At 38.5% G+C, this 15,157-nt stretch overlaps 1 protein-coding gene across 3 annotated transcripts in view; it reads left to right on the plus strand.

Annotated features, from left to right (window-relative positions):
• The window catches only part of SPECC1L (sperm antigen with calponin homology and coiled-coil domains 1 like), a 57,753-nt gene that overhangs the window by 27,022 nt on the left and 15,574 nt on the right, over positions 1-15,157 (plus strand). For all 3 annotated transcript variants that reach the window (XM_048963732.1, XM_048963734.1, XM_048963733.1), the window contains exons 9-13: positions 196-287; positions 4,176-4,266; positions 6,114-6,197; positions 6,846-7,002; positions 9,913-10,015. In XM_048963732.1, the coding sequence (XP_048819689.1) occupies positions 196-287; positions 4,176-4,266; positions 6,114-6,197; positions 6,846-7,002; positions 9,913-10,015 (527 nt within the window). The remainder of the gene's footprint in view (positions 1-195; positions 288-4,175; positions 4,267-6,113; positions 6,198-6,845; positions 7,003-9,912; positions 10,016-15,157) is intronic.

The raw sequence follows: 15,157 nt of genomic DNA on the forward strand, positions 1-15,157 counted from the left end.
AAGTAACTGTGGAGGAGTGACTGTGATGGCATACTTCTAAATGGTTTTGCAGGCAGTCTCTACCTGCAGTTTTTAAAGATGTGATCTTGTAAAATTAGGGGAGTAAAACACAAATGGAGAGTTTGCTACATGCAGCCAGTCTGCTTGTTCATTGAAAATGGGGCAGTGCTTCCTGATGGCTGTTGTTTCTTCCAGTTCCAAGTCCTGCTGCTGCCACAATTCCTCGCACTCCTCTGAGCCCGAGTCCCATGAAGACGCCCCCAGCTGCTGCTGTATCCCCTATGCAGGTACGTATTTTATGGCTGCATTTAATTCTCTGTGAAGAACACGTGAACTTACAGGCAGTGATGTACAAATGTTGGTTGCCTTTATGGGGACATAATGATAAAATGATGCTGCAAGTAAGCAGCTACTAAAATGTTCATTCTAATGAAAGCGTATTTCCCCCAAGGAGACCTCTGAGAAAATGGCACTTAGGCAGCTGTATTTGAGAAATGAAAAAATGCTGTGGTTTTGCTCAGATACAGCCTATGTCTCTTCCTTCTTGATCCCCACTGCTCATGTCCATGTGAAGATATCTCCTTAAAAGCTAATTTTCTTGTTAGGGGCGTAATCATAGCTTAGGTGTGTTTTGTTATGTGTCCCATTTGCGTGATGTCTGTTTAAGCACTGCAATTAAAGAGAAATTGCAGAAGGCTCTAGCCTGCCCTGTGCTTCCCTAGGGAGTCCTGCATGGCAAACCCTATTGTAAATACAAGATGTGACAACATAATTTGAAGGTTATTGGTACCTGTGAAAAATTCTTATGATTCCTGTACTGCTGAGGAGTATGAGAGGAAAACTATCTACATTGCCTAGTTTTAGACTCGCTGTTTATCAGCTCTTAGTCTTGTGCCTTGCATGGAAGCAGCAGTTACCTCCTTTGGGAAGTGGACTGAGATCTATGCAGTCTGTCAGCAGTTATCAGTATAAATGTATCCCACATTGCATGGGCTTTTGTTACCAGACCTGACCAGAGAGGAATGGGGTCCTTGTAAATTGATTATCTGTGTTCATTTCGTGCTGGCTGAGAGTTTTGTCCAGCTGCTGACTGTACTGTGTGTTCTGTTGTGTCTCCTTTGAAGCTTTGTCCACGTGTTCAGCTGCTATAAGAGACTAGGTAAAGGAGACAACACTACACTAAAGAATGTATCATCAATACATTAATGCTCAGCTTGATAGATGGCTGCTGTTTTTATGGTCACACTAGCTGCTTGAAGAGATTTCAGCAAAAGCAAACAAACTTAAGGACAAAGATGGCTCCAGATTCTCAAATAAACCCCTACGAATTGTTGCACCTTATGCTGTTAATGTCAGCAATCCTCCTGTTGTCTTCAGTGTATTACTTGAATAATTTCTTTTTGAGGTCTGTCTCTGTCACTCTTGATGACAGTTTTCTAAACTATTTAAATGTGACATTCTCTGGTAGGTGCTTTGTTTTTGTTGGTCTTCCTTTCTATTCTGTTTATTTCCATTCTCTTGTAAGAAGAAGTTAGTTTTGTGGTTTTTTGGTTTATTTTTTTTTTCTCTCTTGCAATTGTAAAACAGTCTTTCTATAAGTGGTTGCTGTATGAGCTGATCTATAGAATCTCTCACCTTACAGTACTAATCTATGCTTTAAGATCTTGAGTAAAGGTGGAAGGGTTGTTCTCTATATGACTGTTGCAGTGCTTATCATCAGATTTTAAAAGCTGTCACAGGAAATACTAGAGTTGGACTTACTGAGAAATGGAAAACAACCAGCCAAAAACCCCTTTCTAGCTTTGGGTCTGAGCCCATAGTAAAGCTTAGTGGTTTTATACCAGACCTTAACAATATTGCAAAACAGCTGGGAAAAACATACATAAACACATTGCTTTTCAGAATGTAGAACACAGCAAAACTTAACCCACAAGTGGCAAAGCAGTTTCCTAGAAAGGTTTATAAGGATGGAGAATTATCACTGCTGGTTTCCCCAAGTACTTTCTTTTTCAGTTTTGTAGTTGAAAAAAGCAGATGTGGTTTCAGATTCCCTGCTCACCAGTGAATGTCCAGTTCTGTTTTGAGCATGCAAGAAGCTTTCAGGCTCCAGCCTATTCAGTGTCAAACTTCCACAGTGTAACTACTTGGTGTGCAAAGAGCTGTGCTTTCTTTGAATTTGGCAGAACACCTTGTTGAGGTACTCATTTAAGTACCTACTGAAGTGCAGAGTGGTCAGTAATAGATATCTGGATAGTAGCTGAGGGTCACATTTCTGTCACAGCTACAGCAGATTGCACCAATTAAGAAGCAGGATAGTTGAAGAGACTTTTTTCTTCTTGCCGTAGTTCTGCCTCAAATTTGAAGTGTCAGATGTTTGTTCTCCTTCTTTTTTCTGTCTTGTGTGCCTTTTCCTCTTCTGGGGCTGTTAACTCTTGTTACAAAAGGAAAAGAAGAGAGTAACAGGCAGCTAGCAGAGGCCAGAAATGGCTGTGGGAAAGTAACTGGTGATGATCTTAATAACCCTAATTTTATCTCTTACTGTGATTACATTATACAGAGACTACTACATAAAAACATCTAAGTGAACAATTTTCTTCATTGCACCTCATCTGAAGTACTACTTTGCTAGACCTCAGCGTGGGGTGAATGAAAACCAGGAGAACAGATTGTAAAGCATCTTCAGTAATTTCTGTCCCATTGGGAGTCTCCATGAGTAGCCTCAAAAAGCATGTGAAAACTTTGGATCTCGTTTTATTTAATGTTGAGGAATTTGGTCACTGGTGTTAAGGAAAATTGTTGTTTAGTAGTTAAACAAGTTTGAGTGCATTTCTAGTTGAAGGAAAACAAAGTCTGTTTATCAAGGAATTGGTAGGATCCATACATGTTTCACTGTGCATCAGATGTAAGAGAAATGGTGAATGATTCATCTGCAGCTTCTACAGAAGCTCACTTGAGCAGAAATGTTTCTAATACTTGTAAAATGCTTCAGGAAAAGTAATTCTTCATGAGACACTTGTGCACTATTACTGCCAGAGTATTGCCGGGCAGAACTTGATGTATGAACATATTAGCTGGCTCATTTTCCTCTCATTTCCTGAGTCAGTATGTTACTACTGATAGTTGTAGCAGTAAGATATTTAACGAGGAACTAACAACAGCAAAGTTAAGCTCAGTCTGCAGTGTCAATAGGAGTAAAAAGCAACAAAACAAACATTTTGTTTTATAACGAGGAGACAGGACCAAGATACAGCAGGCTATCAGTTGAGTAATGTGGTCATTTTCTGCCAATATCCGTAAAGGATGTTTGTTTTTCAGTGATACCCGGAAGCTGAGAACGTGATAAAGCATTGCAGCGTGCCTGCTCTGTGTGTACCTGCCTTTCCTGGCCAAGCTCTGTACTGCTCTGCCTTTGTAGTGACAGTGCCAAAACTGGCCAAGTGGCATGATGTTATCCAGCCTCATCACCTTACTGTTGTTATCGTTTCCTTTATTTACTTCTTTATTAGAAACAAAGAGGCTGTCGCTGTGATGCAATGTTTTATTATTAAAAAAAAAAAAAAAACAAAAAAACCAGAACCTTAAGGAAATGAAATAATCTCTAAAGGTAACAAAAACCTGAAATACCAATTCTCATGGGAAGCTGTTATAGGGAGAGCTGTGTGTGGCTCATGGTTACAGTCACTTTCATTTACATGTTTAAGGGATAGTCTTTGTTGCGTGCATACAAGACTTTTGATATACAAAGTGATAAAATTCTCCATACTGTATTTGGTACTTGGATTCTTTGTTATTGGCAGCTCTTTGCTCTGCATTTGATTTTGAGCACAAAAGCATAGTATTAGACTCCAAATGTTAGATGCCCTGTAATCCTGCCTATGCTATAGGATGCTGCAGTGTATAGATACTGCGAACTTTTCTATCACAGTTTTGGATTTATTTATCTTGACTACATGATTTGGTGAGAAACATCAGAGCTTTATTATCTCACGAAGATAAGGCTCATTTAAGCTTCTCTGAAAGGTTGAAACTGAGTTCAGGATAAACACCTGAAAAAAGGCACTTCATTTTTTTGCCCTCTTGAAAGCATGTTTAGAAGTTGTGTTTTGTATGTTTTATTCTGTTCTATTGGGTTTGTATATACCAAACTGTTTGGCACACTGTGTTTTCTGTTTCAGAGGCATTCTATAAGCGGACCAATCTCTGCTTCTAAACCCCTTGCTACACTGACAGACAAAAGACCAAGCTATGCTGAAATCCCTGTTCAAGGTAATCACTCGAGTTCATTTACACTTATTTAGCAGTGCTACTTTTCTATATCTTAGTGTTTACTATCTAAAGCATTACTGTATTGTACAGGGCTAAAGCAAACTATTTTGACTTCATTATATTTTAAATGTAAAACAAGAAACAAAAAGGTTTTACTTGTTTCATCAAACACAGTGAATCTTCAACCACATTTTTGTCCAGATAACTGGGCATAAATCTGTTTTTCATGAGTGCATAAACTGATACTTGCAAAATCAAGATGTGAGACATTCAGGATGACTTTGTGCTGCTGTTTTCACCTCTGTGGCTATATGATGTATTGTGCTTGGGTTTTCTTTTCCAAACAGAAACTGGGATGATACTTGGCGTTGTATTGCATGTGAATAACCAAATATAAACTTCATAAATATTGAATCTTCAGGAGTCAGAAGAAAAATTGAATGGAATTAAATTGAGTGTTGATTTATCTGTTTTCCAATAATTCCCCGTTCTGTGAACTTTGTTTTGTCTCTAAAAGCACTGCTCACAATGTGCTCTTCCTGTGAGAATGAATGGCTATCATGTGTTGGGCGTAGCTCTCTGATTTATGCCTGTTTTAGGCTTTTTTTTGTAGATGTTTCTCAAGATAATACCCATATGACTCCAGACTGAATATTTCCTCTCAATTTGGTATTCCTGAGGTCTGATGTTTTATAAAGGGTACTTTTTGTGCGTGTAACATTTTGTAATGGTCTGGATGTGCCAGATTTCCTTCTTGCTTTTGTTCAATGCATATTGAGGTTTTGCTCAATGCAGCTGGAGTTTTAATTTTAGAAACTTTGACATTTTTAGAAATATTGAAATGCCTTTCCAAGAAGATAGTTTAGGATTCTTTAATTGTTACAGAGTTCATGAGTAGACGTAAGCTTGGACCCAAATTGAGTGGTATGCTTTATGTAGATTTTGCGTTTTCATTGCAGTCAACACAGGAGCAGGACTACATTCCAACAGAGAATGTGCCAGACAGAATTCCTGTTCATAACTGTATTTAGTTTTAAAGTATCTTTATTAGCAACGTATGCTAATAATTGGTCAAGTATTGAAATGGGTTTAGCATTTTATTTTGAATCACAATTTGTCCTTTTCTTGATTTTTGTACTGAAACTACTGCCTTGTGTGTGTTTCTGCAGCAACAGGAATATGTAAACATTTGCATACAGCTTAAGGTGTTAGCTGAAGGAATACTTATTTAGGAGCGTAGTTAACCAAAAGGGTGTTCCTCCTGATTAAATGCTTCATAAATTAGTTTTGTTGCAGTTTGATTTCACTCAGTGGCGGTTTGATTTCACTCAGTGGTGGTGGGCAGAACAGATCTTCCCTATGGTTTGTTGAGGTACCTCTTGGATCCCACTGCAGGGGGAGACAAGAAAGCAAGATTTGTTTTGAAAAACAAACAAAAAATCAACCAAACTAACAAAAACAACAAAAATGAGTTCACATAACAGACAAAACAATGTGCTTTGCCAATCCACACTGTGAGTGACACATCAAGCATTTTTTGCTGCATTCTAAGTGGGGATTCCTTGCTTGGACTTTAGGTTTAACAATTCCCTTACAGTAGCCTAGGGCAGCTGAATGTGTAAGAGAGGCCATACTGTAAAAGGGTTAAGAATGTATCATAATACATGAATGAACTACATTGGTAATGTGCAAATTTTAGGCGTCTTTCATATAGAAAAGGATATATTGCTCTCAGTAAAACAGCCAAACTCAGGCACTGGTAGGCAGTATTCATAACGCGTACCTGATCTCTTGTGCTTAACTGGCATCTTTGAAAACTGTGTTCTGTCTTCATTTTCTTTCTGCAGAACATCTGTTGAGAACGTCTTCTACCAGCAGACCAGCATCTTTGCCAAGAGTTCCTGCAATGGAAAGTGCCAAATCTATTTCAGGTAATATCACATTTTTTAGATGACAAAATTAGGAACTCTGATTTCAGTTATGTACTTCCAGATCTGTCTTACTTTTTCAAGAGAGACCTTTTATGTTCACACCATTAAGATTTTGTCAATAGATTGGATTTTTGGAGTAGCTTTCCTCACTTACAACAGAAAAATTAAACAATAAAAAATGTCTGGTGGTTAAAAAATAATAACTATCACATCAAGTGAAACTGAACAGATTTTTAATTGCATTTCTAGGTCCTTATTGTTGCATGTAACAGATAGCTTCTATGTTATCCTTTCCTTGCATTAGAAGTAATTTTGGCTTGGAAGTATATGTTCCAAGAAACTGTAGCTGGCTGTTACACTTTACTGCTTAAATGTAGGCTTTTTTTTTTTCTTTAAACAGAGATAAGGAGGCAGGGAAACACATTGTCCTTCTCACAGTGCAAGTAATGATATGCTGTTAGATGCATTCATCAAATTTTGTTTGCTTTCGGATACAAATTTTATCAGTACTGTTGATCTCTAAATCTGTGGTACTTCTTAGATAGGAAATGTGAAGTAAATGTGTCATGTATGGATTTCCACTGGTGGTTTCTGAAGCAGTGAATTTAATGTTGGAAATGTTAAATACATGGACATTTCTTACCACAGTGTCTCGAAGAAGCAGTGAAGAAATCAAACGGGATATCAGTGCACCCGATGGAGGGTCTCCAGCATCTCTCATGGCAATGGGTACCACCTCACCACAGCTGTCCCTCTCATCCTCCCCTACAGCATCAGTCACCCCTACAACCAGAAGTCGAATAAGGTAAAAGCCCTTATATGTGATAAAGTAAGATTTTAATTTCGCAGCTATCTGTCTGCAAGTATCTAGAATATAATGTTGGCAGGAAGACTGCAATTTTTACTGCCTCTCCTTGAAAACAATCTTCAGTAACCTTTGAGAACTTCAGAAAGTGAAGCTTTCTGAAGTTCACTGCAGCTCAGTATAGTTTTTAGAGCTTATAGGCTCAATGACAGAACTATATGCTACACTAGAAAACCAAACTAAATAATGCCACTAAATAATAACATCACATCTGCTCAAAATACTGTAAAGCTGAGTCCAAGAAGTGAGTTCCAGCATGCTGAACAAACCTTTCAGAGTGATTTGGTCCAGGGGAGAACACATGATAAACTTCTGCTTTAGTAATCACAGCTGAAGAAAAGCAGCACAACTAGGTCTTAATTCCAGACAGTGCTAAGCCTTCTGAGTAGGCAGGAGTCAATGGGCCTGGGTCGTTTGTACCACACATGAAATCATAATGCAAGCCTAGGTAACACTGGCCAGGCACCCCTTTTTTCTTACATGTTAAAAAGAAAAGTCTTGACAGATAAGAAAATGTTTAAATTTATCAATGTTATCAGTTAAAGGAGTTCAAAGTATTTAAGCTTCATGTTACGCAAGTAAAGTATGTTCTTATCCCTGCCTCTTACACTGGGAAACTGGCAGACAGAGACTCAGTTATTTTCTCAGGTCTGTTTAGCACAGAACTGAGAGTTTTTGTACAGCAGTAATATTGTATCCTTAGCCTTCAGAGACACTGCAGTCTGTAATAATTACAATATGAAATTGTGAAGCTATTTACAGCTGTGGGGGATAATAAAAATGTTTCCCTGAAATCAGTTGAAACATGCCTCGCTGCTGCTCTCCTTTCAGAAAGTAAGTTGAGTTTGGATCTGTGGTTACTTTACCAGCAGCAGTGAATAATGTGTGTGTTAGCACCCGAATTTAGACCAGGTAAGCCCTGCAATAAAAAAGATTCAAAGACTTGTGTACGAAATGTGAACTGATAACATAAACTTGCACTGATGATAGCCTGCAGACCGTGGCAGATGATGTGTCATTTCATGGTGTGATTGTACAGCTGTGATACTGTGCTGCCTGAGCACTGACTGAAAGGCCCAGCTCTCCAACAGGAGCAACACTGCAGTCTGCAGCAGTGTGTGTGCAGTGAGAGATGGATTTCTGGGAACACTCCTCATAACACTGCTGCTGGACTTGTGTGGTTTTGGAATGGAGGTTTTTCTCCGCTACCTTTTTCTGAACGCTGTGGTAAAATAAGCACTAAAACAAACATTTGCAGCTTACTGTTCTCTGTTCTAGCTGTAACTTCATTGGCTTATTTTGGGTAGGAGTTTAGTTGACCTGATATACTAACTTATAAGATTTATCTGCCATAATATTTCTTGTTGTCTCCATACACTTTACACTACTTTATTTCCTTCAGCAATGTTTTCTTAACTGGGAGGACTCAATATAAACCATGTGCATTTACTGGAATCTGAAGACAGGTTGTATGGCTCACTCACAGCTAAACAGTATGGTTTAATGTAAAGAGAGGGAACTTTAAATTTGAGTTCTAATAGAACATCCCAAACTCCCAAACCTCTGTGCTGAAGCTCTCTCTCTGAAGTTGCATGATCTTGATTGTAGGTGGAATATGCAGCCCCACTGTTACTTGTTTTGGTGACCTTCTTTGATCTCCTCTGAGGTGGACTTGAATAAGGCCATTGATGCTCTTCCCATAGGATTCTCATAATCAGGCTGTTCTGTATGGGCTTGGTGAGAAGTTCAGTGGTGAAGTCTGGCTGGAAGCCATTTGCTCGCAGCCTACCTCAGGGTTCTGTACTGGTTCTGTTAGCTGTGTTCATTAACCATTTGGGTGATGGAGCAGAGTGCACCCTTCAGTAAGTTTGAAGATGGCGCAAAACTGCCATGCCAAGATAGTAAAAACTGTTCAGACTGGAGAAGAGGAGGTTCAGGGGGAACTGTCTGCCAGGGAGGTTCTGTCTGGCCATCAGGAAGCACTTCATGCTGTGCAGGTAACATAGCAAAGGCTCGGGCTGCCCAGAGTGGCTGTGGAGTTTCCTCCTTGGAAATCTTCAGAAGCCACCTGGACATAAGCCTGGGCACCTTGCTGTGGATGGTCCTGCCTCAGCACAGGTCGTGCCATGTGGACCCAGAGGTCCCTTCAAGCCTCACACATTCTGTGACTGTGTAAAAAAACAAGAGCAACTGCTCACACACTTTGCATCCAGCAACTAAGTTGCATAACAGCAGTCTTTTCATCAATATCTTTACTACAGAGGGCTTTTATTGGGAATTGAACTTTGATGTTTTAGAAAGGGTGAATCATTTTTGTTCCAGTGTATCAGGTAGCAGATCAACAAAGTAGATCTCCCCCGTCCTTTTTGAGAACTCCAGATCCCAGGCAAATATTCTGTTAGTAATGACATGTGGCTAATATGCAAACTTGTTGCTTCAAGGTGACACTTGTAATCAGCCATGAGCTGCAGAAGAGATAACATCAGTTTATTCTCTTTCTAAATACAAAATAAAGTCACTTGAGTTAGCTTAATGGTTCAAGCTAGAACTTACAATATTGTGAGTTTACTTTCCAAACTGTTAGGAAATAATATCATTGAGATTGAAATACCTAGAAGTTTAGTTTAAGGGGGAAAAACACACGTGGTTTCCTAATGAAAGTATTTCACCAAAGTAGCTCTTAAGTCTGGCAGGTATCTCTCTGTATTCTTTTTCTTACTAATGCTGCACCTTACTACTTTCAGTCACAATAATTCATGATAGCTTTTTTTTTTTTAGCATTTGTAATATGTGTATCTGTTGTGAACGAAAAATAATTAGCTATAAGTTGCACTTCTCCCTCATTCCTAGGGAAGAAAGGAAAGATCCTTTGTCTGCCCTTGCAAGAGAATATGGAGGATCAAAGAGAAATGCCTTGCTGAAATGGTGCCAGAAAAAAACAGAAGGATATCAGGTAATTGTAGAGCTGTTTTAACATAGCATACTTGTAGCTGCAACAAATTAGACTCTGCCAGTGGCATAAGCCAGGCTGCTCCACAGTTGACTGCATAGATTGCAATGGCACTGGTATGTACTGTACTCTCTTCTTGGAACACGTGCTACAAGTTCTAACCTAACATTAATAGCTCCTTAGTCACTTTGCTCCATGTTGTTAATGTGTTTTTTTCTTAAGGGGGCAGGTGACCTCCTATTGAGGTGCTTTACAGCAGCCTTTTAAAGATTGCACTTTTGAAACTGAAACTTCAGTGTTTTAATTTTTAAGCTAATGTTTCCTAAATGCAGATATAGTAAGATGCCTTGGATTTTAGACAAATGTGTTGTCTTGCATTTTGTATTTAGCTTTCTAGTGTGGTTTTTGAAGTTAGTCTGAATGATATCAGAACCTGGAAGAAGTAGCAAGATATCTATCCAGAGTTCTCCTGATTACATTATTTTTTCAAAAGAATGGTGGCTTCAGCAAACTAAACCAGGATGTTAACAATCTGACCGTGATGTATTTGTTTGGTTAACTTGTATTGAAAGTTTTTGGAATTCCCAACACAATCCTCAGTTTAAGAACTTTACTGTTTCCATGACTTGAGGCTCACAATGCAGGAGGAAGTTCAGAGCCACATAACAGGATGATGGCCCATCCATAGGAAAAGTCTTCTTTCAGTACAATGGAGAGGCTTGTGCTATAATCCCCCTCCCCCCCTTCCTGTGGCACGTCTAGTGCTAAACTGTGCTATTTCTGAGGATAAGCTGCTTTGTGGACAGAGCCTTTCTCCTTCCCTACATTTTAAAAAAGGCAGGATGTTATATTTCTTTACAAATCCTGTAAAACAAAATACAGAAGTATTTTCTCATAGTGCCTTGAAGTGAGGTATACATAAATTTAACACCTGGTTAGGAAAAGTAATAGAAAGCGTGCCAATTTTTTCACTCTACAGTTGTGTGCACATACAAGCAAAATGTAAAGCAGCTTTCTTCTGCTTAAATAGATTGCTGCTTTGAATTACTCTTCTTGAGTTTTATAGACACTAGTAGAAGAATAACTTCTGACACTTACTATACTTCAGCAATTATAGTAAGGTTCTCTGATTATGTTACTGCTGGAAACTGTGGCATATAGCATCTGCATAAGCAATGGATGCCTTCTCTTGGAGTAGTAGAATAAAATCATGAGGCTATAAGGAGTTACTTTTTTGGACAAGAATGTCTTCTGCTTTAAGCACACTCATTTTTATCTACATCTCTGTTGTATAGAATTCAGTTATTTTCAGCATCTCCTGAATTTCAGTTTTGGTTGTATGCAGTGTAAGTGGTGTAATGATAAGAACGTGTCTAACATTGCATTCGTAGTGAATAGTGCTTATCTAGTTTTTGATGTCTCAAAACCATTATCAGTACCAGAATAAGGACCTTGGTCTAGAAAGAAGAGCCTTCAGTGGTTTTTATTTTGTTTTATTTTATTTTATTTTATTTTATTTTTATAAACTATGTGGTTTCAAAAGTAACATGCAGTAAACAAGCATCAGAACAAGGAACATCTCCCTTCCTCATTCAATTCTCTTTCGGGCACTCTAGCTCTCCTTCTGCTTCCCTCTCCCCCCAGATATTGCCAGGGTACCTTTTCACACCTCCAGCTCCTCCAAGTGCCCTTTACTCTGTGACAATCCCTTCTATCCTCAGCATTTCCCATCTGTGTAAGTTCTACCTTTCTCCTGTACCACTTGCTTTTGTTCGGCTCACCACCTGGGCAGGAGCCAGCCCATGCTTTTAGAGCTACCTGCAAGCTGACTGCCAGCCAGCTTCTGTCTGAGCTGCCACGTTAGCCGAGCAGAGCACAGGCGACTGAATATCCCTGTCCATACGTGCATCTTGTCCTCCTAATAGCATAGCAATTTATTTCTAATGCTGATCTCGTAAAATTACTGATGTGCAAGTAAACTCTGCTCTGAAAGCCAATATTTATTAAGTATGTCTTTGCCACAGGGAAAGCTGTGTTCACATCTTCATTAGTTGCCAAATGCAGACACTTTGGTTTTCTTTTCTTCACCTCATCTGGAGACTCTCACAGATGTAGCTTTCTGTACAAATGTGTATTTAAAATATTTGAGGAATTATTCCAACTGTTCATATTTCACCAATGGAGGTGGAACCATGCACATGAGTTTAAGCCTCGTTTCTGATGCAGTGCTAAGGTGGTGTTTTAGCTCTCATTCCAGACATTGTTACGCACTGCAGATTGGGAAAACAGTTGAAGAAACAATGAATAGAAATCGAACAGATAACCAGATATGAGTAAAAAAGTTTTTAATGTACAGAGTTATGGATGAGCTGCCAGTTGCTTAAAATGTTAAAAACAGCCATGTGGTTGGTTTATTGTTATTGATAAGCAGCAGCATATGATTCAACATGATTCTCTGTGAAGGCCAGCTGTAGTTCTTGAGCTGCATTTTATTCCATTTTTATTCCATTTAAAAATACTAAATGGGGGGAAAAAAACACAATCAAGATCTGTACTGCTTCACAGACAGGAGGTTTCCTGTATCCATAAGATGCTCGTGGAGAATATAGTACTGTTTAATTGCTTGCAGCAACTGGTGTTTTTTTTTTTGTCTGCTGAAATAAAGTGGAAGAATTACTTCTGCTCTCCTATCCCCCCAGGAAATTACTTTCAAGCTTTTGATTAAGAGTCTTATCTGTCTCTTTTAAAAGCTTGAAATGTTGTGAATGCTACACAACTCAAAGACTATGGCATTGTGAAGCTCTAATTTCAGCCCATTATGATGGGAGGATTTTATTTAGAACTCTTCATACACATTCACAGGAATTTGTCAAACTGTTCTTTTCCCTTCTGACAAACATGGAATACCACGCGGTACATTTTTTAAAGCCATCTTACATCTCTCTCTTCTATGAATGCATTACAAAAAAATAATAACTACTCTAAAATGGTTAATAAATTACTTCATTGTGCAATTTTCTTGTTTTATTTAAGCAAATTTGGAAGGAAAGCAATGAATAGAAATATTTTCATCACGAAACAATGCTTAACTGTATCACCAAACCTGGCATTCTTTTCAGGAGTACCTGAATAAAAAACAAAGGCCAAAACAGCCAATGAAAATAAAGAAATTGTTATTGAAACAAGAAACTGTATGGCATTTTCTCTTATATTGTTCCTTGTAACAGACATACTGTCTGAATGCTATTTGCAGGCAGAACTCCTTGAAGCTTTGCTTTGGGAATGGCAATCTGCAGAAGGTCACTGCAGAGCTAGCAGCAGGCAGGTTCTTTATTAACTTTCATCTAGAGGCTGTTCAGTCCAGGCAGCATTGCATTCACTTCAGTTAGTGTGAGTTGATTTCAGGATTCAACAGATCCTTAAGCCATGAAAGAGGAGAACTGGCCTCTTAAGATGAGTTGTGGATTTTTATTTTTTTTTTTTGGAGGATTTGGATAAAGGATGAATGAGTTTCCATCAGTTTTCAGCACGATGTTTTGTGCTGAAAACTAACAACAAACAAACCGTATGTCACATCTGACCATGTGTCAGCTTGGTTCACGGTCTGACACGCTGATTCAGAGTTCTGTGCCAAGTACTGCATTTTCCTGGCTTCTCTAAAATATGTGCAGTGTCATAAAACTGTCATAAATTCCAGATATCTTCAAAGCATAATGCAATCCTGTCCAGCTGTTACAGAGCATTTAGCCTAGCTGAAGTACTGCTACTTTCATTTTAAGTACATAACTAATAAAAGTGCAAAAAAGGATGTGAGCATGCATGTTCCATGTTAAGAAGGGGATCAATAAACAGGACACACGCATCCTGTGCCCATTTTTATCTACAGCAATATTTCTATATATTTTCCATTTTTGTCAGCATTCTGAGAAAGTATTAACTTCAGAGGTCTGGTACCAAAAAGCAGTTGCCTCAAGTTAGCTGCAAGAATAGACCAACACATATAGCTGTGTTTTTAGCTTTCTTGAAGCTTTCCATGCTTTCTAATTACAGGTGCACTGAAAGACACCTGTAATGTAGCCCTAAAGCACCTGTCCTCTAATTGTTTCAATGCTGCCTAACTTTTGTCTTCTAAAAAAAAAATCTTAAAAACATAATAGTTATAATCTATTAAAAATAAAAAAACTTATCTTCATGGCAGCAATAAATAAAGCAATAAATAATAGAGTTCTACTGAGTTTGAATTTGTGTATTTTAATACCCCAGTGATGTTCAACATTTGGGGATGCTACTGCACTTGCTCACAATGGGATAATTGCCATCCAAAATGATTGCAATGTGGGCACACCTGATTAGAGCCCTTATTGAAAATGTGTTGTTTGATCAGGAAGGTATAAAATTATTTATAGACTAACACTATTGAAGAGTCTGTGCATTATGTTTAATGAACGTGTTAGGGTTCAGTCTTGGTTTCTTGGTAACTTACACATTGAAAGTGGCTGCATGAGTGAGTGCGAGTTTGGCTTTCCAGTGAGAATTGCTGGGAGATCAAATTAAGATATTTGGGACAAATTATATAAGAAATAGGGCTTTAGCTCAGTGTTCTTAGGCTTTTATTGCTCTTAGTGGACTATGTAATATGAAATTCTTGAGGTATATCTGTAGTTGTAAATACATCTTGTATTTGAAATGGAAACTTCATTTTTAACTTAAGTCCAACATTTGCTTTGTAAAGAGCATTGTCGGTGAACCTGGAGAAGTATCTGACATGGCAGGGTGGAGGGGGAGGATTTCTTGACAACTGAATGATACCTAGTTAAAATATGTTCCTTTGTTCTGTCCTGTAGAGGGGAAAGAAGAGGAGGAACAAATGAGCAGTGTCTCAAAAGATCATCTATTCTGTGCACATCAGTCAAATGACAGTTATTTTAATCTTTTCTCGTGCACATGCGTCACATTTTCTTCACTTCAATTTCATGTACAAAAGCAAAGGCTCAGGGTTCTACCCGAGGCCAAGAGATTTGGCAGGTTATTCTTGGTGTTAGTGGTTGTGCTTCTATTGAGGATAGGTTACAGAGGGGCTGCTCAGGACAGACATGTAGTGGTCTTCAGCTAGAGGTGTGTTGTTCAGTTATGGTACCTTTCTTT

The sequence above is a fragment of the Lagopus muta genome, chromosome 17, assembly GCF_023343835.1.
Source record: "Lagopus muta isolate bLagMut1 chromosome 17, bLagMut1 primary, whole genome shotgun sequence".
In the NCBI taxonomy this organism is placed as follows: Eukaryota; Metazoa; Chordata; class Aves; order Galliformes; family Phasianidae; genus Lagopus; species Lagopus muta.